Source organism: Triturus cristatus, chromosome 2_1 (assembly GCF_964204655.1).
Source record: "Triturus cristatus chromosome 2_1, aTriCri1.1, whole genome shotgun sequence".
Classification (NCBI taxonomy): domain Eukaryota; kingdom Metazoa; phylum Chordata; class Amphibia; order Caudata; family Salamandridae; genus Triturus; species Triturus cristatus.
The window spans coordinates 286742443-286770050 of record NC_140581.1 but is presented as its reverse complement, the minus strand read 5'-3'; the positions used below and the strand labels follow the sequence as shown (position 1 = coordinate 286770050).

The following is a 27608-nucleotide window of genomic DNA, read 5'->3' as shown; positions in this document are numbered from 1 at the left end:
ATGAAGTGATTAAAGATTCTGAAATCCCCGATATCCCTTTCCTTACACCAGCCTAGCAATATAGATTCACAGTAGACCACTCAGCACCTTCTGAGCTAGGGCCCTTGTACTCCATTACCATTCACATCAGCCACACTTCACTATTCACCATCCAGAGTAAATAGCATGGGGAAGTGCTCTGTTGGGTCCTCCAGGCATTTCACCACACATGACATCACAGAAACCAGATGATAATGCGCCTGCATCACCATCACCCTTCAGTTTGTTCAATACCTGACATCCAGTTGCACAATTTGATCTCTGAAATAGTCAGCACACATTTACCCAGTAATCTGGACCCATTTTACCGGTTTCCCTTTTGTTTGTTTGTAGAAGGATTGTTAACAAAGTAGAACCAAGCATGCTTCTGAGGACCTGATACCCTGACTACTAGAGGGTGCCGGACTGCTTCAAAGCATGATATCCTCCCTTTAATGCATCAAATATGCACTCACTCAGTCCCCTCAGCACCTGAGTGTTTTGTGTCACAGAGGCAAAGCTTTAAGTGTCATACTGTTAGCGGATCACATGCTGTAGAAAGGTATGTCCATGTATGAAACAGCTGCTGAGCCGTGAAGTCCTGGGCTCTGCTACAGATTAAACCCTCTTCTGAAAAGTGGACAAGAGCTTTATTTATTCGAGGCTCTGTCCTTCGCTTCCAGTGAAGATGGACTGGCAAACACCTCGGACCTCCCATGAGATGTCCACCACAGCCCACAAAGCAAAGGCAGACACCTCGGACCTCCCATGAGATGTCCACCACAGCCAGACACCTCGGACCTCCCATGAGATGTCCACCACAGCCCACAAAGTGAAGGCAGACACCTTGGACGTCCCATGAGATGTCCACTACAGCCAGACACCTTGGACCTCGCATGAGATGTCCACCACAGCCAGACACATTGGACCTCCCATGAGATGTCCACCACAGCCAGACACATTGGACCTCCCATGAGATGTCCACCACAGCCAGACACCTTGGACCTCCTATGAGATGTCCACCACAGCCAGACACATTGGACCTCCCATGAGATGTCCACCACAGCCCACAAAGCGAAGGCAGACTCCTCAGACCTCCCATGAGATGTCCACCACAGCCTACAAAGCGAAGACATCTTTTGGAAGCAGTAAACTATTAACATTCAAACTAGGATACAGCAGGACATCCTGTCCTAAAGTTCTCCAACTCAACCTGCAACTTTGAAGGGTCCTATTCTTATCAAAAGAAACTTATGTACAACAAATAAATGGCATTTGTGAAGATTGTGCTGCATGGTTACATCTCCATGATGATGTTTGTGTTTCATTGCAGACCCTCCTGATGTCCCGCACAACTTAAGCTGTGAAACTCGTTTGTATGATGTGATCATTTGCAGTTGGAATGTCGGGAGACCCACAGGGCTGTATTCAGACCGCCGTGAAACAAAGTATTCCTTGTATGAAAGGTATGACACAGATTGATGGAGGGGTTTTAGAATTGATATAAAGCGTGCTCATCTTATTTTTCTTTACATTTTACGGTTAGTTTGCAAAACTAATACAAAACATTAATGTCGTCAGTTTGTTATTTTTTTCTAGTCTAAATAAATACATGTATTCAGTTAGTGTATTTCAAAACGTGTACTCCTATATTGCTAAAGAATGGTTATCATGCATCCGCACCATGAGGCGGCAAAGCCTCTTTTGAGAATATTCATCGCTGATGGAGCAGGTGCCATTTTCTTGCATTGCCTGTTTAGGTCTCGCTGAGACAGCGAAAGCTGTCTCTTTGAGACATTTTGTAAGTGGGCTTTCAAAAGTGCTTGCTGGCCTAGGGCTTGAGTGCACGATGGCGTGCACGTGCACAGCTGCTCCTCTCTGCTCCTTGCATTCCCCCTCCCTTCTCACCCAGCCCTTTGATGCTCTGCTCGATTACTTTCACTTTCGCCGCTTTGATGTGTGATCGCAAACGCGATCACTTCCGCTTGTTTATCTGTGTGATTCTCTGTTTGATTCTGTTCGTGGTCTGGCCCTGCTTACACTACTTGCAAAATCCACAAATACAAAACAAGAACAGCGGATTCTTTACATCTAAAGGAGCGATCTCGGGAACAGTTGCCAGGCAGGGGTAGCTCTGTCTCCATTTACTGTTTAGAATCGGCTTTTTACTCTGAAATTTACTTGGACCAGCGACCCCTCTCTGCTGGCGCTCGATTAGAGAGACGGGGAGAGAGCTTTTAGAGTGTGAAATAATGAACTGGTCGACCGAGCGAGCGCCACCGCTTATCTCATTCGCTCTTGAGAGCTCCTCTCTCTCACCTCTGTCTTTCATCCCCTGCAACGAAATCACTCGCGCTGTCAACACCCCTACACTATCAGTTTGTGGTACTGGCCATCGCCTACACCTCCCAAGAGCGAGCGCCTTTAAATTTACATTTCAAAGTAGAGCGCTCCATGTGATTTCAGAGTATGCCATACAGTCAGGGCACACGTCCTAAAAAAGAGAAGTGGGGGACTGAACAAGTCAGGCAGCATGCAAGTCACATCTTAACGAGCTCTATCAAAGCCCATGACATGACGACGCGTGACATTCCATGTGGCATTTCGGGAAATTGTATTCTTTAAATTCTTACCTTTATATCATATTTTCACTAGCTGAATAATAGTTTCATCTATTTTGTTGCTTTCTACATTAGCCTATGTATATATAGATTGTCTTTATGCAAAAAACACCCCAGCATAACCCAGTGAGGCTTTCCACATAATAGTTGTAGCTGTGGTCACATTATGGAAAAATACGTCCCTGAAGGCTCACTTTTGGGCCAATGTGGTATTCTCATTATTACTGTTTTTTAAAGCCCACCCTTGTGCTTCTGACGCCTCGCGCACGTTGTCTTGGTTTCCTATGAACCCTCCTCCGCTTCCTTCCGTTGCTTGAGACCTCCATCCGCGAGGCCACTGCATGTCCACGTTCGATCACTCTTGCTGTCTCCTGCCCCGATCACCCTTCCTTCTTTTACAGGAGCCACCGAGAACAAGCATTTGCAATGCAATAGGTCTCGCGTTTAAGCGAGTTTGAGCTATTGACATTGCAAATGACAATGCTTTTTATTTTTGTTTTCGTTTTTAAAAAACATAAATAAAAGGCATTGTCATTTACAATGCCAATAGCTCAAACTCGCGTAAATGCGAGACCTATTGCATTGCAAATGCTTGTTTTATTGGTGATGAGCACCATTTAATAAAGCGATGGATATTCGATCCCTTCTCTGTTCCAGAAAGCATCTAAATAGTCAGGGGCTTAACCTTTGGTGGGACCTCGCGATCCATTTTTAACAGCATCCCACGCATTTCATCCTGCACAGTATCTCTCCTGTGCAACTCTTTGTGATTCTTCCCTGCATTTTCACATCAGCATCTCACACCATTCTCCATAGCTGACAACTTGTCCAATGATGTTTGACACCTTTAGCCGATTCTGGCATCTTAGCTAAGATTGGTTTGCATTATGGGTCTTGTAGTTTTCTTCTGCCCATTATAAAGCCTATCAAATCATACCATTTGAGGTGCCGATTGCTAAAAAGCCAAGAGTGGTGCAGGTGCCCCAAATAACATCATGGTCATGCTGCAGCTGTGGCTCTTTCCAGGGTGCATTCCACTACTTCACCTATGAGGAGCTCGTTTTCTCCCATTTACCAATCCCTTGATAGACCCTAGATGCTTCGATACACTTTGCCTTTGCTCACCCCTGTTCCTATGTGTTTTTTTTTATACCTCTATCTTCCAGCTTTGTGCTTCACTTGTCCCGGGGCTGATTAGAAAAAAAATGTAACATGCGGTTTTTGCATGCTGCTACTTCACTAGTGTATGCAGCAAGGCATGTGTCATTCAAGATGTCAAACAGGCAGAGAAAGTGACAGAATGAACAGTCAAAATATAATTCAAAGCACTCTGATGTCCACACTGATGTGGCTTACTTTAAAGTACCTCTCCGCCACCAATCCCAGTCCAAGCTGAAATAACAAGCTCTCAACCTGGGTAAATTAGACCCAAGGTCCCCCCTTTTGTGGCGGTCCTGCTTTCTGCCAGCATTGTGACATGCTGAGGACACTGGGGTCTCAGATTGTCTCGATTTGGTTGCTAAGCGATTTGAATGAATTCAACATTTATAATATCAGAAATAGGATGACAGTAAACCTCGCCAAAACTACAGCAGCGATCTTTAGAAAGAGCATTACCGATCCTGGAAATAGCGGCTGAAGGGGTTGGAAATTGAAAGGGTTCATTCAAACAGCTATTCTGAAGCTTGTTTAGTAAGAGTGGGAGTGGTAGATTCTATATTCTGCATTCGAGATGAAAGTGCCACGAATGATGGCACTTTTACTGGGCCCTATCCTAACTGTGCTGAAATCCAGACTGATAGCTACACTTGGGGAACAACCTTTACAACGCAACTTTTACAACGCACTACCATTACAACGCATTTTTTACAACGCATAATCCATTACAACGCATGATATTACAACGCATGACACTACAACGCATTTTTAAAAACTACCTTTACAACGCATTCCATTACAACGCATACTACCATTACAACGCATACCATTACAACGCATAATATTACACTATACTATCCAACACTTACCCTACTGATGCACCCCCTGGAGTTAGAATAGTAATTTTTACCCCTATACTATCCAACACTTACCCTACTGATGCACCCCCTGGAGTTAGAATAGTAATTTTTACCCCTATACTATCCAACACTTACCCTACTGATGCACCCCCTGGAGTTAGAATAGTAATTTTTACCCCTATACTATCCAACACTTACCCTACTGATGCACGCCCTGGAGTTAGAATAGTAATTTTTACCCCTATACTATCCAACACTTACCCTACTGATGCACCCCCTGGAGTTAGAATAGTAATTTTTACCCCTATACTATCCAACACTTACCCTACTGATGCACCCCCTGGAGTTAGAATAGTAATTTTTACCCCTATACTATCCAACACTTACCCTACTGATGCACCCCCTGGAGTTAGAATAGTATTTTTTACCCCTATACTATCCAACACTTACCCTACTGATGCACCCCCTGGAGTTAGAATAGTAATTTTTACCCCTATACTATCCAACACTTACCCTACTGTTGCACCCCCTGGAGTTAGAATAGTAATTTTTACCCCTATACTATCCAACACTTTCCCTACTGTTGCACCCCCTGGAGTTAGAATAGTAATTTTTACCCCTACACTATCCAACACTTACCCTACTGTTGCACCCCCTGGAGTTAGAATAGTAATTTTTACCCCTACACTATCCAACACTTACCCTACTGTTGCACCCCCTGGAGTTAGAATAGTAATTTTTACCCCTACACTATCCAACACTTACCCTACTGTTGCACCCCCTGGAGTTAGAATAGTAATTTTTACCCCTATACTATCTAATACTTACCTTAAATGTAATTTAATATTATGCGTTGTAATGGTATGCGTTGTAAAGGTAGTATGCGTTGTAATGGTAGTGCGTTGTAAAGGTATTTTTTAAAAATGCGTTGTAGTGTCATGCGTTGTAATGTCATGCGTTGTAATGGATTATGCGTTGTAAAAAATGCGTTGTAAGTGCATGCGTTGTAATAGTGTGCGTTGTAACGTCATACATCCGCTACACTTCCACATGGAGCTGAAGCATTCCCAGGGAGATACACAGATGAGTGAATGAGGCTCAAATTAAGATTGGCTAAAACCACAATATTTTGAGCAAAGGGAGAACGAGGAAGGCTGATTTGGCAAGCTTTACATTTTTAGGGTTACCTTTTCTTTTTAACAAATCCCGGTTTAAAAGGCTGAAGTATTCTTTTGATAAGCACATTGGCAAATTCTGAATTTGTGGATTCCAGGAAGACATTTCCTCAGATACATTGTGCCTTTGACCCACTTTGAGTCTTTATAGATAAAATATCTGTGAAATGAAGTTAAGATTGCAAAGATTTTAACCGGCATAGTAGCAATTACATTTTGTTTAGAAATCACAAATTGTTTTGCAGTTGCGTAGTTTGTTATAATGATGGATTATACTTAATCATTTTTTTTATTATTTGAAGAGGTATATTTTAACTTAAATATTCTTATGGAGTCGTAGTAGATTTTATAGATTTTGTATAAAAAGGTTGGCTTCAAATTGTTCGACCTAGGATCATAGGTTTATCTGAGAGCTTTTCTGACCTGAATGGTATGTTTTAAAAATTTCAATGAATCAAACAATTAATAAACCAGGTAAACAAGCTTAATTTGTGCAGGTGGTTGCGGGTGGTAGTCAACAATACTATTAGTTGAGGACCAGGACTTCTTTTTGAGCACCACTTTGATCTAAAGCAAGTAAGAAGGGCAGAAATGGAATAAGGAGGAGGAAGAGGAAGACCTGATAAGAGTGGCAAGGGAGAAAGCAGGGAGGATAAAAGAACCCCGAGTGAGCTAAAGTAACATGACGTGTAGGGTAGGGGAAGAAAGGGGCATGAGGTCGAATCATTACTAGCCAACCTTGGCATTTTGTAATCCTGTCCTTCAGCAGCGATGGGCTCATATCGAAATCTTTGGGCCCTAGTCTTAATATTTTATTTGTTTTTATTTTAACAAATTAAGCACTGCCTTTATCACCACATGCATCAACAATTGCTCCTAACTTCTTTCCCTCTTGCAATAACCTCTCAGCAATCAAATGTATATCCTCTGTCTCTTGCAAAAAAAGGTATTTCTCTGCAACAGCTGTATGTCCCTGTTCCTCAACCGACTATGCAAGATACAAACTTTACGTTACCAATGTGTTCTTAACAACACCGTGCACATTTGTGACTGCAGCAATGCTGTGAGGTGGCCAAAAGGCAAAATGTTTGTGGCTATGTCAATCACTTCAAATAAATAAATAATTTGTAGCAATATATGAAACATATAACATCTATGCAGAGTAAAACTTCAGTACGCTCTTTACTATAAATGTATTAATTAAGTAAAACAAAGCCAAATTGCAAATCTTTTTTTTTTTTCCTTAGGATATCCAGAACGGTCATTAAATGTGGCGCACCTCCCGTAAACAGCAAGAGGTTTAACTGTGAATTTAAAATAAGAGAAAATGAAAATCGATATAATTTTACATTAAGTGCTGTCAACCCATTAGGCGAATCTCAGTCTGCTCTGTCAATCGATGTTAGGCAAAGAGGTAAGAATCTTCAGTTTTATGTTTGCATGAAGTACAGCAATGTGATTGATATTCATTTTATATATGGACTTACCACGTGTATGATTGCAGCCATTGTGTTTTTTTCATTTTTCTGTAAGAAAGCTTGTTTTGCCATCTTGTGGCTTTTAATACCGAGAGAGAAATCTAATATTAGAAACTTTGAAGTGATTAAAACTCTTCCAATTCTCCTGTGCTTAATACTCTGAGAGTGGTTTTTAATCCTCAAATTGTTTTTAATAAAGTCAGATTTTCAGAATAGCATATCAATCAAAACACATATGTTATAAAATTCTAATCATAAAAGTATGAATACACACAACTCTAATACATCGAGTAGAATTTTCAATATAGTTAGAGAATCAGAGCAGTTAATTAAAAAAACACAGATTTACGATATCTAGCAGCTGATTTTTTTTTTAAACCCACAGACAAAAAAACATAAATTCCTGGCAACATGTATACAAAACACATTGCAGGTCTACATCTGTTAAAATAAGATTTTTGCACTGTGGTAAATAATTAAATTACCGGGACTTAATTTGATACAGAAACATAATAAAATAGCTCAGTAAATAAGAGGCAGAATCCGTGGTATTAGAGGTTCGGAATGGGCTTTATTCCAGTGGTCGATTATAATCGGTTGCTCCAGGTTCCATCACCACGAAGGTTCAGGAAGTGAAGTACATACATTATTGACAAGAAATGACTTTTATAGAACATACATTACAATGAAATAGATGCAGGAGGCGTAACAATTGATAAGGAAGGTGACGATTCACATGCGTAACCGAAAATGGGTGTAATGAAGAGTAAAAAGGAACATAATTGGTTATGATGTCATATATAGGTGGATCTATAAGATTATACTTGGCATAGATGCGCGCGCCGCAGTATGACGTGTGATTGACGTGCAACTAGGGGGTGAAGGGGACTTGACATTTAGCTCTACATGTGGCGACAGAAGTCTGGAGGGTCAAGTCAACCTAATCCCAAATCATATCTAACATCCTATGTTTAAAGAACTAAGTTATCCAAAAGAGAGGTTTCTTCGAGTAGAATCTTATTCTATACTGACTATACTGACTGTTAGTGCGTGTACAAGCGTCTAAGTGTCTACACTAGATGCGAGGGCGGAATCTTCCATAGTAACAGGGCTATGAATTACTTGCATGAAGACAGAGAAGCCGGGCTTTTGCTCGGTAACTGGCAGAATGTTTACTTAAGCTACTAGACAGGAATGCATTGGGCAGGGAGCGGAGCAGATAATTTTCGAAGGTGAAATACAGTTTTTTGGCAGGCAGCAGGCTGATGTCAGGCTTTGTGAGCCGCGCAGAGAATGAGACAAAGTTCATGGTCACAGATGCAGGCTCAGACTGGAGCTTTCAGAGGCAGAAGGCAAGAAGAGTTTGATGACAGAATCAGGGCCTACTTGCCTGGACTGTAAAATGGCATAAGTGAACCATATAAAGGCGGTGGCCTTTCGTACTTAGGAATGGAATATCCGGCCCATTCATGGCGGATCAACAGAGGACATGTTAACGGTGGACGCACATGTATTTGCGTCTTCATAACTGGAACTGGAGGGAACATACATGTACTTGTAACATGCACATAGAACCGTTGGGGTCCAAGATAGGGGACATAACTGACCAGAAAAATCCATATTTCCACATTCCCTCCTTGTCCCCTACTTGCCCGTCAAGAGATATCAATCTTCATTAATCCATTGATCTGTTCATATAGCATCATTTGTTCTTCTTTCTTCTTCCGGGATCTTGAATGAAAATCTTGATGTGGAATGCACGATGTGGCACACAGACCACAAATCGCTGGTCCACATTGCAGGCATAAGCAGCAACTGAATAATATGAGAAGGCCAATACCTAGGAAGGATAGAACTCTCCATCCCCAGGCTGATAACACGCTCCAAAACCAACCGGACCAAGTCCAGGTGCCTGGATTCTGGTGTATCTGGCTTACAATCTTATGAAGTCGGGTTATGGCCTTATATACAGATGGCGAATTTTCTGGTATGAATATGCAACAGTTTGATCCGATGACCCTACAAGCTCCGCCCCTATCGGCCAGGATGACGTCAAGGACAAGACGATTTTGAAGCACAACAATCCGCATAGCAGACTGCTCTTCTGTTAAATTGCCTAAGGCGGAAATAGTTTCGTTCACTACTGCTTCAAGGGTTCTAGTCAATCTACGTATCAGCTTACTATTAGTAACAGTACCTATATAGGGAAAGAGACCTTTATTGAAATCTGTGTATTTTTCCCATGCTGTTTCAGTGTAGTCGACTATTGGGAGATCTCTCCTTTCTCTATTGTGTACTAAATGAATATTTCTGTAATAATCAGGAGGAGCTAGAAAAACAGGTGGCAAAAGGAATCCAATGTAGCAGGTACCATCCCAATCTAGAGGCAAACGTACATATGCCGTCTGACCACATATAAAATAGGAATGGCGGGAAGCTCTAAATGTAGACTTGCCTTGATCACTAAATTCTACTACAGTGGTGCATCTACTATGGCCCATATGTATGGAACCATTCTTTCTTATACATAATTCACCTTTTACTGGAAATATTGACATAGCGGGCAAAATTGGAGTAACTTCGGATTCGACATTTAGGATCATAAGATTAAGCGTAAAATTACCTAATCCATATACTTCATTTTCTAGATCAGTTCCTGTTCTTTTGGGAAGTCCCTCCTTGTTAGGATAGCAGACCTTAAGTAAAACTAAGTTCAGATTTCCCCATACCCTATTGTCTTGATAAACTGCAGAGTTCGAATCTAGGGAATTAATCAAACTAAACTATGCTCCACAGGAGCCGTTGTGTGTGAACGGGTATGGAAAAAGAGGTAGAATTCCTTTATAATTCTGATAGGGAGGGAGTCGGCCACATATCCAACAATTTGTAGCATTGCTAACCTGATGGGAATGATGTAACATACTAATAAAAGTGTTATTGCGCAGCGCAAATCTGTATGACAATTCAAGCGGAGGTAATTCACTAAAAGAATGTTCAGCAGTAACATTGTAAACATGTCTAGAAATAGGATAATATATGTGCAACAATATACTTGCAGTAATTATTAAAAGACTTGAGAAAAACAAAATTAATAACGTCACTATGCAATGACTACGCAGTGATTTACAGTACGCCTGTCGTTTCGACATTTTTCGGGTGTATTCTCTATTTAGGTCCAAGGGATACATGTCAGAGACAATTCAACCGCTTCACCTTGGAGAGGACTTAAACAATCAAATTGCTCGACTGATTGGGCCTAAGCTTTAATTTATAAAGTTCAGAGTCACTCTTTTCCACAAAAGGAAGTTTTGAGTCAATGGGTGAAGACACACAAGGTGAGGTATTCACATCTGATTTTAGTCCATGGAATTTCTTGATATGACTTGAATGAATCCATCCCTTTCTGCCTTCGATCTTCACGGCTGTTCTTGTGGTGAGCAACACCAGCTGAGGTGACCTCCACCTAGGTTCCAGCTGAGTTTTGCGGTCAAAATTCCTCACGAGGACCAGGTCCCCCGGAACCACGTCATGGGGTTTCACCTCAGTGTTGTCAGGAAAGGCTGCAGCTACCTGTGAACGACAAGATTGTAGTGCAGACATCAAGGAAGCCAAGTAATCTGTCAGCATATTACAGTCAATATCAGTTATTTTGCGTGGTATAGGCGTCCCCCACATATTTGGTGGTCTGCCGAAGATCACTTCATACGGGGATAGCCCTGTTCGAGAGTGTGCTACCATTCTTGTGTAAAAGAGTGCAACTGGTAATGCTACTACCCAGTCGACACCTTTCTCTCTGCATATTTTGGATAATCTTATTTTCAGAGTCTGATTATGTCTTTCTACGAGACCTGCTGCTTCGGGGTGTCGGACACAGTGGAATTTCCACTGATAGCCTAACAAAAGTGAAACGTGTTTCATTAATTCGGATGAGAACGGCTGGCCGTTATCTGAGTGAACAACACGTGGTAAGCCGTACCGTGGGAAGAATTCTCGAACCAACTGTTTGGCAGTAGTCGGGGCAGTGTAATCTGAAACCGGGTATGCCTCCGTCCAACGGGAAAGAGCACAGACAACTACGAGAACATATTTGAATCCTCTGCATCGTTCCATCTGGATATAATCCATCTGGAGGACTTCAAAAGGATGATCAGGAGGATGAAATCCACCCTGTTCTACGGGAACGCTTTTTCCTGGGTTGAACTGGCAACAGATCATGCAGGTACGAACCTTTTGTTTGGCTGCAGCTCGTAAATGCTTGTTGAACCAAATATGTTGAATGCTGTCTAGCATAGCTTTCTCTCCTAGATGCGCTGGACTATGGATAGTGTTAATAATGACTTGGACCATTGAATCAGGAAGGAACCACACAGACTTTTCCTTCATCAACCATCCTTGATCCGTTTGGATCCCTCCTAATTCCGTCCATTTCTTTATTTCTTCTGGTGTAGCATGTGTCTGTATATCAATTACGTCAAGAGTAGGATCTTTAACCGTCATACAATGTGTCAGCGTCGGAACTATTGTCTTTGTCATGTCGGATTTTTGAGTTTGAGCTGTCTGTTTAGCTGTTCTGTCAGCTAGATCATTGCCTTGAGAAATGATATCAGTAATTTTCGTATGAGCTTTACATTTCATAATCGATATTGCAATGGGTAAATGTATTGCATCTAATAAGGCATGAATGAGGGGTCCGTGCTGAATGTGGGCACCGTGAGAAGTTAAATAACCTCTCTCTCGCCACAGCACGCCGAAGTCATGTACGACTCCGAATGCATAACGGGAATCAGTGTATATGTTGACTTTTTTATTTGTGGCTTGAATACAGGCTTGTGTCAGAGCGACGAGCTCTGCTGCTTGAGCGGACAAGGTATTTATACACTTGGTTTCAATAATTTCAGTGTCTGTGGTGACTGCGTAAGCGGCCACTAACTCTCCTGTACTTGTTCTCATACATGAACCATCTACATACAACGTCAGGTCTGGATCTGATAATGGAACATCTGTCAAGTCTTGTCTGGGTTTCGTCGTGATTGTAATAACTTCAATACAGTCATGGGCTAGTGGGTCTGTTCCATTTACAGGTAAAAGTGTGGCAGGATTCAATGTGTTACAACGTCTGATTTCTATATGTGGCTGAAACAATGTTAGTTCGTACCCTGTAAGTCTTGCTATAGTCAAGTGTTGTGTTTGCGTTCGGTTCACAAGAACCTCTACTGCGTGTGGTACTTGTACTGTCAATGGATGTCCTAACACTATGGCATCGCTTTGTCTGATTGCTAAAGCTGTCGCTGCCACTGATTTCAGGCACGCAGGCAGAGCCTGAGCTACGGGATCTAATGTACTAGAAAAATAAGCACATGGTTTGTGTGCTCCTGCTTGTTCCTGTGTGAGTACTGACAAGGCAGTACCTTCTCGTTCTGTAATAAAGAGTGTAAACTGTTTACTGTAACATGGTGTTGCTAAAACAGGTGCTTGACATAAAGCTTTCTTTAAGCTTTCAAAAGCTTGTGTGTGTTCCTGAGTCCAAGGGAGGACAGTCGATGTGGCTGCCTCCTGTGTTGTCAACTGAATGAGTGGTTTTGCTAGAAATGCATACTGAGGGATCCACTGTCTACAATATGAAGTGAGGCCTATGAAAGCCCGCACCTCCTTTTGTGTCTTGGGTATTGGCATGTTAGCTATTAACTGAATGCGGTCGGGTGTAAGCTGCCTTCCCTCCTTGGACAGCGAGTGACCAAGGTAAATCACTCGCTGGACACAGAATTGCAGCTTAGAAGGGGACACCTTGTGCCCCTTTTCGGCTAGAAATTGTAAAACTGTCAGTGATGCTTTTTCACATTCGGGTTCGCTTCGGGCGGTGATCAGCAGATCATCGACATATTGAAGCAAAGCAGTGTTAACTGGCATGTGGATGCTGTCAAGTTCTCGTTTCAGTGCTTGGCTATAGATGCTGGGGCTTTCTGTAAATCCTTGAGGTGCGCGTGAGAATTTAAAGCTACGTCCATTTAAACTAAATCCGAACAAATATTGGCTTTCCGGATCTATTGGGACGCTGAAAAAGGCATTTTTGAGATCAATTACAGTAAAGAATGTTGCTTCGGAATCAATAGCTGTCAGTAATGATGAGATATCAGGGACCACAGGGAATTGTGGCACAATACACTTGTTTAATTCGCGCAGATCAATAATCAATCGATATACTGGCGGGGCCTTCGGATCTGTTAGTTTGAGAATCGGAATTATCGGTGAATTACATATATTGGAGTCGGTTTCTACAACCACTCCTTGGGCAATGAGTTCGTCAATGATTTGTAGTAAAGCCACTACAGCATCTGGTGGTAACTTGTATTGTCGCATTCGTGGTAGTACCACTCCTGCCTTTAGTGTAACTCGATATGGTGTAATATTCATGCAACCAACATCAGTAGGGCCTTGTGCCCATAAATGTGTAGGTAAAGTCTGCAATCGGGGATCCATGTCTCTAGACACATAATGACCTTTAAAATCACGTAAAAACAATCTTACTCCTTCCGGAGAACAACATATTATAGCTCCTAGAGCTTTCAATGTCTTTATTCCTAACAGGTTTTCTGGACATGATTTAGTAAGCAATAAATCTGTAGTTCGGGTCAAAGGTCCTATCGTAAGTGGAAGAGGTTGTGACACTTCATTAACAATAGGTTTTCCTGAAAAACCAAGGGAAATATTCTGTGAGCCTGAGAGGGGTGCCCCTGGAACTTCACTACGTTTTATGGTTGTTCGACTTGCCCCTGTATCGAGTAAAAATTTCCTGTCTTGGCCTAATAATTCACTATGTACATAAGGTCCTTCTTGATCTACAGGGATCTCGATAAGGGGTAAGTCAACTTCCCTCTCTAGGCTGGTTCATGCATATCGTTGATAATCAGGATAGTCATACTGTGCGGTCTGGTATAGTTGTCGTGTCGTGGTTTGTGTGGCAGCAACAGGCAGCGCGGGTGCAGCTGGCACAAACTGTATAGTCTGTTGTGGAGCTGGCATGGCCTGTGCATGCTGCAAAGCTCCTTGTTCATTCTGATCCTGTCTAAGTGGCCGTGGTCTTTCTTTTGTAATACCCGCGGCGATATTACGCTTCAGGACTGGGCAATCGTGTACATGATGACCTAGTTGTTTACAATAGTTGCATGTCCCTTTTACAGGTCCTGCTAAATCGCCAGAATGTGTCGTACCCTTTTTATGTCCTTCAGCTGGAACTGTCTGGGAAACTAGCATTTTCATTTTCGTGTCTTTCATGCGTCTTTGTTCATGATCTTGTTCCTCTCTAATTCTATTGTGATGATACTGTAACATTTGTAACATTTGTGATGGAGTGTTACCTTGCCAGGTACTCTCGAATTTTAATACTCTATTCTTCACTTGGGGCAAGGAATTTTCAACTAATTTTGTCACAAACAGATGTGGGTATGATTCGCTACTTGCTTTTATACCACTATTTATACCAAAACATTTTTCAAATCGTGCATAGAAATCACTAGTGTCTTCATCTTGCTTTTGTTTACAGGCTGAAATTGCACCCCAGTCTTCCTTTTTCGTGGTTAATAAACGTGGCAGTACCTGTACTAGTAGACCTGGTAGTGCTTTAGTTTTGTCCCCAAGCCCTGAACCTGGACCTCGGGCCTTTTCTTCTGCTTCTAATGCTGTCCAATCTATCTTTTGGTCTCCCACCTCCCACTCTTTTTCCTTGAGTTTTTCATAAATGCCAGCAGGCATCAATACCTTTAATATTGTCATAATGTCGGGATAGGTATACTCTCCCATGAGTAACATGTCTTTAATTTCTCGGTGGAAACCCGCTGGGTCTTTGTCATGACTGGGTACCACTTTCTTCATTTCCAACAATTCTATTTTCGATATGGGCGTATATACATATACACGTTTAAACTCATTGTCCTCGCCCTTTATTGGGTGCACTTCTCGTAAGGGATTCTGTCTGTCCATGTAATACATTGTTCTTTCCTTAATGGGTAGTGAGACATGTTCTGGGCATATAAAAAGAATGTACTGCTTTCTTGATTCTAGTATTTCTTTAATTAGCTTAGTACCTGAACCTCTCCATCTATTCGTGAGTAATTCGGTCAATATATCAGGTAAGGGACCAGGATCTGAATGTTGGCTTTTATATAGTATAAGAAGTTGTTGAATCATATAAATCCCAGCTAAACGCTGTTCATCTGGGGTGAGATTCAGAAATGTGTGCGCTACTGTGTCATCACTATACTTCCCGGGACTGTCAACCCAATGGACAGCTGACCTGGCTAATTCTTGTTCATCCATAGAATCGAGAAAATGATAACCCCTTCGTTCTCGGAGTAATTTATCTGCTGCTTGGAATGAATGTTCGTTAGACCTTATATTTATTATTGGTGTTTGAAATTTCCTGTTATTTTCTAGACACATCGGACGTATCGGATCAGTAATACATCTAGTACTATTACAAGATCTTCTTTTACCTACATAGGCTATGGTTTCTGACTGTCCTGTGGGCAGTCCTGATGCTTCTTCCTCGCTTTGCTCGAACTGGTCTACCGCTAATCTTTCTTCGTGTAGGCGTTCTATTTCTTTACGGATCTTTCGGCACATGGCTATTATACAGTTTTGCTTATCATGTCTCCCTTCTGATATATTCTGGCTCCATCTGGTAAGAATCTGCATTGCTTCCGGGTCTACCCCCGGTCGGTCTTGATTTCTGATCACACAATTTATGAGGAAACGCAACAGTTCCCCCTGTATTTCCACTTTCTGGTATTCCATAGCTCTGTTAATACATTCAGAATCTCGCCCAGTTTGGACAAAATGATATATATTATCTAGATGTGCAGTCATTCCTGGTAATTTCCCTAAATACACTGCGGCTCGTCTGATACGTAATGATGCTAGGGTCATTTCGTCCTCTTTTCCGGGCACAGGGTCATATCTACAATCTATAAGAAGTTCCTTAAGCGTACGGGCATTTATGAGTTTGGGGGTACGTGAATGTGCTGACTCTTGAAAAGTAAGTTTATTTATTCTAGGTGGCGTAGAAAAAATATTGGTAGCACCTCCGGTAGCCCCATCTGGGGTATCGGGTGTGAAAGGATTCGTTGAACGTGATACAGCAACTATAGGTGTGGATACAGCTATAGAAGTAGTTGTAGGAACAGATGCAGAAACAGATGTGCTTGCCGGAACTTGTGTCAGAACTTATTGCTGTAGCGATACAGGTACTGGATCTTGGCGTTGAACCTCCCTGGCAGGCGGTCTATGTGGGGCGGGATTAGCATACTCGGGAGCTGCGTCATCTAAATATGAGGAAAGAAAAACATCTTCTGCGGTTCTAGGATGCCCCTTAGGATGTACCTTTATCGGAAATAATGGGGTTGGCAAGTCTTTTGGTATCCCTGGAGTAGCCTTAGGTAATCCTTCAGCCAGAAGGGGATACATACCATTCATAAGGGCATTTCTTTGTCTGTCTACTTGTTCTGATTTCACTCGTGCACCTTCTTTAATTAATAGATTTTCTCGGACTTCATTTGAATTCTCTTTACTCTTTTCTTCCTGTCTACGTGCTTTTTCTGTACGTCTATGCGATTCTTTACGCCATAATTCAATGGCGTCTTTCTGTGATTGTCTGGCTTTCTTTTTCCATAATTCTTCCTCTACTTTCACGATGCACTCTGCATCCCAGGTCCCCGCTGCGGGCCACCTCTGACTTTCTGGTAATTCCTTAGTGTAGTCTACCCATAGATCAAGAAACAATATGGCGTCTAGGCCATGTTTATGATACATGAAGTAACCTGGAGTGTCCCTAGGAGGAATGGGAACAGCTTCTTCGAGTACCCCTTTTCTAGTTGTGATCTGTCTTAGTTTCGAAAAGAGTGGCATATTGAAAACTGATCTGATACTTGATTTTGAACAAACTTAATGAGAACTGATCTGATACTGGATTTTGAATAAACTTAATACAATAAACACAATAATGAACAGTCATTCATAACACAATATGCAGGACGTTATTAAAACATTTAACATTTAACATTTAACTGAGCAACAATGATGACGACGATGATCTAAGAAAAACTTAATCATTAAACATGATACTCGACTTGAACTGAATTATTCTGAATTTATATACTTGATATACTAGATATACTGCTAAACAGTACAGATACACTGCTAAAACAGTGCAGACCGGATTTGTGTACCCAAACCCGTCTGGACCGGCACAACTTATGTGCACGCCAGAACGCCTCCCCAGTAATGGTACTCACCGGGTAGCTCGGAAACGGAAGGCCTCAGAAACTCGACTGAACTTGAACCGGACTGGACTCGACTCGAACGCTTCGGACACTGGACTCGACTTGGGACTTCGGAAACTGGTGGGCCTCTGTATACCTCGGATCTTGCTCTCTCAGCTAGGCTCTGGTCGGGATACTTCGCACTTCTCACCGCCTCGTCTGGGTGTTGATCGCAGTCTCAGTCGCCCCCGCTTGACCGGAGGGAGATACAGGAAATCCTGCTGGTACGCGTTATTGTCCGTCCAGCTGTGGCAGGAGACCGGGCCTGCAACGCACCGCCGGCGCGTGAGATGAGAAAGTGTCCCTGTTCGGGCGCCATTCATGTGGTAAATAATTAAATTACCGGGACTTAATTTGATACAGAAACATAATAAAATAGCTCAGTAAATAAGAGGCAGAATCCGTGGTATTAGAGGTTCGGAATGGGCTTTATTCCAGTGGTCGATTATAATCGGTTGCTCCAGGTTCCATCACCACGAAGGTTCAGGAAGTGAAGTACATACATTATTGACAAGAAATGACTTTTATAGAACATACATTACAATGAAATAGATGCGGGAGGCGTAACAATTGATAAGGAAGGTGACGATTCACATGCGTAACCGAAAATGGGTGTAATGAAGAGTAAAAAGGAACATAATTGGTTATGATGTCATATATAGGTGGATCTATAAGATTATACTTGGCATAGATGCGCGCGCCGCAGTATGACGTGTGATTGACGTGCAACTAGGGGGTGAAGGGGACTTGACATTTAGCTCTACATGTGGCGACAGAAGTCTGGAGGGTCAAGTCAACCTAATCCCAAATCATATCTAACATCCTATGTTTAAAGAACTAAGTTATCCAAAAGAGAGGTTTCTTCGAGTAGAATCTTATTCTATACTGACTATACTGACTGTTAGTGCGTGTACAAGCGTCTAAGTGTCTACACTAGATGCGAGGGCGGAATCTTCCATAGTAACAGGGCTATGAATTACTTGCATGAAGACAGAGAAGCCGGGCTTTTGCTCGGTAACTGGCAGAATGTTTACTTAAGCTACTAGACAGGAATGCATTGGGCAGGGAGCGGAGCAGATAATTTTCGAAGGTGAAATACAGTTTTTTGGCAGGCAGCAGGCTGATGTCAGGCTTTGTGAGCCGCGCAGAGAATGAGACAAAGTTCATGGTCACAGATGCAGGCTCAGACTGGAGCTTTCAGAGGCAGAAGGCAAGAAGAGTTTGATGACAGAATCAGGGCCTACTTGCCTGGACTGTAAAATGGCATAAGTGAACCATATAAAGGCGGTGGCCTTTCGTACTTAGGAATGGAATATCCGGCCCATTCATGGCGGATCAACAGAGGACATGTTAACGGTGGACGCACATGTATTTGCGTCTTCATAACTGGAACTGGAGGGAACATACATGTACTTGTAACATGCACATAGAACCGTTGGGGTCCAAGATAGGGGACATAACTGACCAGAAAAATCCATATTTCCACAGCACCACGTAGTAAATATCTAAATGTAAACAATCAATAAAACTTACAAAAGAAAAGAAAGTTCACTATTGTCACATGAGCAGATACATTTTTAATCATTGGTATTCTGGCCCAAGAGAACAGACAAACAACCTCAAATTGAGCCTAATCTAAATCTTGTAGGAAGAGGCCTCTCCCATGGTTGTGTACCAATATAAAGATATGGCTACAAAAATTCTTCATTATCAAGGGTTTAGTAAGTTCAACTGCGCCTCTGAGTGCACCTGCTTTCCATGAAAGAGTTATTAATCATGTTTTGTCCAGTTTTTGAATGAGTGTAGGATTGGAAAATACTCTGTCCACCTAATTCCTCCTTGGTATCTTCAACATTCAATAGCCATATAATTTGTAAGCCATTGGAGCACTTTAGACAATAGTCTATAATTTTTGTAGCTTTAGGATTGATCTAGGCCGAAGCCCATAGAAACAGTGGACTAACTTAATGAGGTCTTCTTTACAAGTTAACCGTAGTTCCTCATGGCAAAAATAATGCAGGCCTATAGAGCGGAGAGAAAGGAAATGACAAAAATTATTCTGCTCGATTTGAAGGTTACTTGAGGAAGTATAACCCCAAACCACAGCTCCGTACAGTAGCATTGGCACACACTGCATCTTATATATCTTTAGCAGGGGAGCGGATGGATGTACTGCCTAGATTAGTAGCTAAATTAAACAACAATGCTGCTAGCTGAGAAGAACTTGTCTGATGTTCTTTGCTGCCACCCAGTCTGTAAACTAGCAATGTCAAATGTAACCCAAAAAGATTATTTGCCCCTTAACTGATAAACTACCAAATATCTGGGACTTAGGTCCACAAGTCATAATGTGGGATTTCGAGAAGTTAGTCTCAAAATCAAGTGTAAACTAAATTCTTAAGACCACCTGGTGTAAAAGACAATAATATAGCGTAATTGGCATAAAGTAATGAAACACAAAATATAATTAATAACAGAAGAACACCCAGTAAACATGGTATTAACTTGCAGTCCCCCCTTAACAGGTTTGTTGACATTAAGCAGATTCCACTCCATAAGATAGTTAAAAAGAGCTAATTTGCGAGGATCAGTGTGTTGAATATAACAATTGTCAAAATATCTTGGGTTGGAAAGGGTTTGAGGACAAAATAATAGAACTATTCTTGGTGTTACAATAACCACCAATATTAGATTAAACCTTTCATCAATAACCTTAAACAAAGAGCAAAGTTGCAATTATCCAAATTAAAAAATCATCATTACAAAAATGTATCTGATAGAGACACTTAACCGCTGATCCCTTAGCTTAGAATATCCTCCAGGCATCAGACTGGATCTGGAAAATATTGAGCAGTACATCAGCGCAACGGTAGGTGACTTCAAACGGCTGGAGCGGACTCCACCTAACTAAAGGAGTTTTATGAGGCCATGCACTTCAGATTTGGGTAGCCCGACCCCTCTGGCGCACCTTCAGGCCCCCATGATTTTGGGAGGTCCTGTAACTGGATTTCTGCTGACCTGTTTGCACTAGGAACCACTCTGGGCTTCTGGATCCATTCCTGGCTGTAGAGCGAATCTGGTCGCAAAATCTGATCACAGGTAACGCCTGTCAACGGTACTGAGCCTTTCGTTGTTGCCCATTTGCTCGACGTTGACACGAGTGACGACCAGACCCCAGCGACCGTCTAATGCAAAGATGGTGCCACCTTCCTTTGACAGGCTTGTGGGGACTTTGCCCGGCTTGGATCTAAGGATCCTAATCCCCATGAAGACCATTAGGTCCAATTGGATATTGGATGATGACAACTTGTATGAGGAGTTGGCTGACAACAGTGGCCTGGACACCTCACCAGACCCTGGCCTGTTCTTTCCTCCTAGTGTGTCTACGGAGAAAGGAGCATCCTATGCTATGGTGGTGAGGAGGGTGGCTCAGGTCCTCAACCTCCAGCTACCCTCCCTGAAGTCGAGACCAATGTCTTGATGGTGGTGCTTCAGCTAACGGTATCTCACACAGACCATCTACTGCCTTTCATTGAAGCTCTCTCTGATTTCCTGCTCGGGCCTGGTTCAAGCCCTATACAGGCACCCCTGTGCCCAAAACGATTTCACATCACCAACCGCCCTGCTCCTGAGGAACCAGTTTTCCTCACCAAGGTTGAGGCCTGCACCAACCCTGAGAGCCTGGTGGTGCAGGCCTCAACCTTCCAAAGTTAATCCCGATGCCTTTTCTACCACTCCACCGGATAGGAAAACCAAGAGGCTTGAGACCTTTGGGGAGAGGATTTCTTTACTGCTAGCCTTGCACTATGGTCGGTGAACACCACATGCTTCTTGGGCCGATGAAAGCCACACTGTATGGGACTCAGTTGTGTAAGGGCTCGCTAGAGACCCAAGCCATCTTCAACACAGCTATTGCCAATGGCAAGGACACAGCAAAGTTTGCCATCAGATCCGGGCTGGACATGACAGACTCGCTAGGCACGGGCATTGCTTGTTGGTGCTCCATCACCACTCCCGGGTGTGATCAACTGCCTTTTCAAGAGATGTCCAGGCATCCCTTATGGACATGCCCTTCAATGGCACTTGCCTGTTCTGCGCTTGAGCACTTCAGAGAAAGTAGGGTCACCGCGCAGTCATTGGGCTCGCCATGGCCCCACACCAGCCACACTCTTCCTTTTGCTCCCTCTGTGCCTGCAGTAAAGGCTACTTGCCATGTCCTTTCCAGCAAAGCCACCACAGCCAACAGGCTTCCCAGACTTTTCGTGGCCACAAACGTGGTTTCCACAAGTCCTGTGGGAGCCAAGACCAGAGTTCTGCCCAGCCCACAGCCGCCACAGACTCCAAATGTCTTTAGTGTAACCTCTCAACAATACAGGCACCCAGGTGGAGGCAGTATCAGGCACTACCTGCCTCAATGGCAAGACATAACATTGGACAAGTGGGTGCTCCAAATTGTCTGGTGGGGTTGTGCCCTTCCACTCCTAGAAACCCCATTGCCTCTGCCACCGTCATCATATCAGCTGACGGAGGATCACTTCTCCATGCTGTGCCAGAAAGGGCAGGTTCTTAGGTAAAGGAGCCTTCAAGAGGGTGCAGGCATCAGAAATAGGTCATGGTTGCTATGGTACCAGAGAAGGACAGAGGCCTCCGTCCTATTCTAGATCTGCAGTCTCTTAATGCCTTCCTGAAGAAGGGAAGATTCAAAATGCTCACTCTGGCGCAGGGCTTGCCAGCCCTTGAACCTGGAGACTTAATGGTAGTGTTGGACTTGCATGGCGCCTATTTTCATTTCCCATCCCATAGGCCAGAGTTACCCACAGTTCACTGTGCGCTACAAGCATTTCCAGTTCGCTGTGCTCTCTTTTTGTCTCGTCAGTTCCCTTTGGGTATTCACAAAGGTGAGGGTGATGTTTGCAGCACATCTGGATAGGTCAGGAGTACCAGTCTTCCGCTACCTTGACGACTGGCTGCTTAAGATGAGCTCGCTATAGGTAGTTGTTACCCACCTCTAAGCTACGGCAGATGTCCTGCATTTGTTGGGGTTCACTATTGCCATGCTGAAGTAACACTGACTCCTTCCCAGAAGCTCCCTTTCTTCAGAGCCATTCTAGACACAGTGCAATTCCACACCTACCCACTGGAGCAGAGAGTCCAGGACATTCGGCCTATGATCCCGATGTTTCAGCCTTGGTCCTGGATCTCAGTGAGTCTGACTCTGATTCTGCTGTGTCTGATTGCCTCCTCCATCCTGCTAGTGAAACATGCCAGGTGGCACATGCAGGCTCAGCAGTGGGAACTGAAGTCACTGCAGGCACAGCACTAAGGCATCCTTTCCAATCGGGTCCAGTTAGCAAAATACTGCAAAAGATCTGCGGTAATGGTTGCTGAACCGAGATTGGATCGGTCACAAACCCTTCTCCACCCTGAGCTGACAGTGGTGACCAATGCATCGCTTCTGGCCTGGGGTGGCCATCTGGGAGAGGTGGAGACCAGAACCCTCTGGTCTCCAGATGAGAATGCTTCACATCAGTCTTCTGGAGCTAAGGGCAATTTGCTTGGCGTATAAACCTTTACTGCCTCCCATCAAAAGGAAGCTGGTCTAGGTGTTCACGGACAATACTACAACCATATGGTAACGCAATAGACGGGACATAGTGGGGTCGCGGGCTCTGTCGTAGGAGGCTCTGTGCCTCTGGACATAGTTGGAACATCAGGACATTTTATTGATCATGCACCACCTGGCGGAATCGCTAAATGCTGGGTTGGACAAACTCAGCCGTCGATGGCTCATAGACCACAAATGGCATCTGCTTCCAGAGGTGGCTCAAGATATCTTTCAGGACTGGAGAGAACCTTGGTTAGATCTATGCACCACCGCCGAGAGTGCGCAAAGCACTTCTGCGTGCTGGAGTTGCTAAAGCAGCTCTCGCTCGGAGACGCGTTCCGACTAAACTGGAATATGCGACTCCTACACGCCTTTCCACTAATAATTCTCCTCCTCTGAGTTCTGAAAAAGATCAGAACCGACCGGGCCCAAGTCATCCTGGTGGCTCCAGATTGGGTGAGGAGAGAATGCTTTCCAGAACTTCTGGGTATGAGCATCTGCCCTCCGATTAGGCTGCCCTTTTGCGACAATCTCCTGTCACAATAACAGGGGAGGGTCCTACACCTGAACCTGCGCACACTCCATATTCCTGCTTGGAGATTGAGCGGCAGCAGTTGAGGGTCATGAACCTTGCTCCTCAAGTCTGTGGGGTCATCTTGACAGCCAGGCAATTGATAAACAAAAACTGTATACGCCTGCTGTTTGGACAAGTTTGTGGATCGGTTTGCTGAGAAACAAATTTACACACTTTCTGCACTCTTGTATGCAATAATGTTTGTTTTGTCCTTAGCCCACCAAGGTCATGCACTGGGCACAGTTAAGGAATGTCTTTGTACCATCTATTCTTTTATATGGTTGCTGGACCAACCCTTCCTGTTTAAACGGTGCCTCTTTTCTGCCACAGTTAGGGACATCTTTCCATGTCCACCAAAACATCACATTTCCAACTTTCCTTTTTCCGCCTCACCACTCCAAGGAGGAAGAGAAACTCCACTGTCTGGCTCCTAAAAGTGCACTGTCACTCTATATCGATTGCACCAAAAAACACCAGGTGGACGATCAGCTGTTTGTAGAGTTCATTGAAATAAAGGAGTTAGAAAGCAGTGCAGATGGATTGTACGCTGCATCAAGATCTGCTATGCATTAGCCAAAGAGCATCATCCTGTGGGTTTTCAGTCTCATTCTGCCAAAGCTGCATCTACTGCGTTTGCTCATGGAGTTCCTGTACTGGACATCTGTCAGGTTGCTACGTGGGCATTCTTGCACACATTTACCAAACAGGTCTGTTGTGATGGGCACTTTGCCTGTTCAGTCCTCCCCGACATTTTGTTGTGAGCAGGCCCACCTCCAGGTTGGTATTGCTTTGATGTCTATTCTAAAGCAAAGAATCTCTAGTCTCTATCAGATGAACAAGTTATTTTCCTTTGGTTACACGTTATCTGGGAGATACTCTATCTAGCCGCAGATTACTTACCAACCAATCCCATCCTAAATGTTATGCGAACTGGACATAAAGTCCTTGTAGGCCCTTAGAATCCTTACTGGTCAATAAACCTTCTGATGTGGCCCGTGCCTCTGGTGCTGAAACAGCTCACTGTAATGACGCCAATCTAGGCACTGTACATGTCACATCCGGCACAGACGATGCCTACTATGCCCATGCAGAGCCGTTAAACTCCCTAGCCCTAAGATATATATTACCTACTGGTGGTCACCAGTAGGTAATATACCTACAGAATTACAGCAAATTTGTCAAAAAGGTATCTCTTGGCCCAGAAAGTACCCTTTTTGTTAAATGGTTCAGTAGTTGCTGAGAAGTGTAAAGATTTCTTAGATGTACAACTTTGGCCACGGTGAATCCGTGAATCCTCCAGATCTCGTGCCTGAGATCTGATTAGCTGCCAACACTTCATACCAGGAAGTGTTGATAGCCATTTTATGACTCGGTTGAACCAAGCTGCAAGAAAAAAAACTTTAAAAAAAGGTTTTAAAAAAATAAAAAAAGAATAAAAGGAAATGGGGGCAGGGTAGAAACACCTAGACCCCCTAGACCTGTTCAGGGGAGTCACACAGGGACCTCCAGTGCCAAGAAGAGCATTTTTTTGTAAATAAAATGGACGGGATGGATCCGCAAATCCCACCGAAAATTGGAAAAAGAAAACGAAGCATCGGCTCCCACGCTTCATTTAATTTAGACCCCCGGGTCGGCCAGGTCCCGGGGGCAATAAAAAATATAGATGTGGGCCCCCACAGCCCAGGGACTGGCACCTCCCCGAAGCTATCTTTAATTATAATGCTTGGTGGGGCTTCAGCCCCACCCCCCCACGCAGCCTCGGGGAACGCCACTACCCCGGAACTATGTTTGATTATAATGCTTGGGGGGGCTTCAGCCCCCCCCATGCAGCCCCGGGGACCGCCACCAACACGGGTCTAATTGTTTGGAATGCTTGGTGGCCCTGTAGACCCCCCCGAAGCCCTGGGGACCACCACCTACCTGGGGCTATATGTTAACAAGATGCATGGGAGGGCTATGCCCCCCCCCCTACAGACCCGGGGACCGCCACCTCCCAGGGGATATTTTCAAGATTGGAGGGGGGCCACGTGGCCCCCTTACTGAAGCCATCAAGGGCCCTGGGGACTGCTATCCCCCAGGGCCGGCTCCAGAAATGTCCTGGGTGACCACCCCCAGGACATTGCAGTTTGCTATGGGATTAGCAAACCAGTGTGCTTCGCTTTAAACAAGCCAAAGCATTTTGCTCTCACTTGTTCAAAGCAGAGCACACTTTGATTTTTACACCCTGGGGGCTGCATGTCAGCAGTGATGTCACTGACCATGTCATGAGTGATGTAATATGTGAGGTCATAAGCAGTGCATTGCAGGGGCGCAAATTATAGTTAACTATAACGGCTGAATTTCTCTGGTTTTGTATGAGTAGAATCTGACCCATAACTATAACGTCCCTGTAATCTTTGGTTTTTTTAGTGGGAAAAAAAATATATATATATATATAATAGGAAATAGGACCCATGGCTGGATCTAGTGGAGAAATAAAGACAGCACCTTCGATGTCAGATTTGAGCTCAGCAGTAGACACAGAATCAGAAACGGAAGCTAATCCTAGTACATCAGGGGCGACCAAATACCAAAAAAGGAGACACACATTGACTGAAGAGTTGAATTCTTTATGGGAGGAAAGGCGCTAGACACTCCGGCCCAGGAAGCCAAATACCTACACAAACAAAGGAGAAAGGCAAGGCGCCGGGACAGAAGGAAAAGAAGGACGGAGTGTGCAAAACAACAAAAAATCGAACAAAAGAGGATGGCACCACAAATAAACGATATAGACCTGAATGAAAACTCCATCGTAAATCTTGCCAGTATCAATCTGGACAAAGCAGAGGACCAGCTTTAAAATTGGGGATAACATACTGTCCTGAAATCAATTTCGACTACCCACAAACATGAGCAGACATATATCAATATATCAAACAAATAAAACTTCAAAAGTGCCATCAACTGAAATCAAATAAAGTGCAAACAATGGCTCCTGTAATAACTCAGCAAAGAACGGGTACCGAATTAGCAGCCTGTGACATTAACTTACTCCGTGATCTCAATGTGTTACAACATGATGTATCAACAAACAACTATGAAGAATCTACACAAATGAACATGGAATTATTGGATATTAAGATCAACATCGCACCGGTTACAAATTTTGAACCACAATGCAAATTTGTGCCAGTAATGACTAGGGATTCGATAGACACATTTAATTAAATTATCACGCCAGAAATCAGGAAATTGCACTTAAAAACTCAAAAACAAAGGAACAAATATAATGTGCTGTTGCAGAAATATCATCAACTAATGAAAAAACTGTGGGATAATGACTCCATAGTAATACGCAAGTCAGATAAAGGTGGCAATGTGGTCATCTGGCCGAAATATCAATACATGGAGGAGGCTCTATGCCAATTGGGAGACCGCAACTGTTACAAACGAAGTTCAAAAGCTATCGCAAAGACAATGCACTATTCACCAAACTATTGGCATGGAAGAACATGGGGCTAATTAATCAAGAAGAATTTAAGTTCCTTAAAAAGGAACACCCGATAATGCCAGTAGTATATTTCATCTCAAAATTCCACAAGGACAGACTGAGACCCCCAGACAGACCAATAATTTCTGCGAAAGAAAGTCTACTGGAAAATGTTTGTCTATATTGATTCATTTCTTCAAGAGCACGTTAGGCAAGATACCACTGACTTTCTAAGGCAGATGCATGATTTTCAATGGCAAGATGACTATGTGCTAATATCTATGGATGTGTCTAATCTATACACTTCTATCCACCACAGGGATGGTTTAAGGGCATT

The 27608-nt window shown here is 43.4% G+C and overlaps 1 protein-coding gene across 4 annotated transcripts in view; it reads left to right on the top strand.

The window, feature by feature from the left end:
• The window catches only part of LIFR (LIF receptor subunit alpha), a 636999-nt gene that overhangs the window by 425843 nt on the left and 183548 nt on the right, over nt 1-27608 (top strand). For all 4 annotated transcript variants that reach the window (XM_085631117.1, XM_085631122.1, XM_085631121.1 and 1 more), the window contains exons 9-10: nt 1352-1484; nt 7080-7246. In XM_085631117.1, the coding sequence (XP_085487243.1) occupies nt 1352-1484; nt 7080-7246 (300 nt within the window). The remainder of the gene's footprint in view (nt 1-1351; nt 1485-7079; nt 7247-27608) is intronic.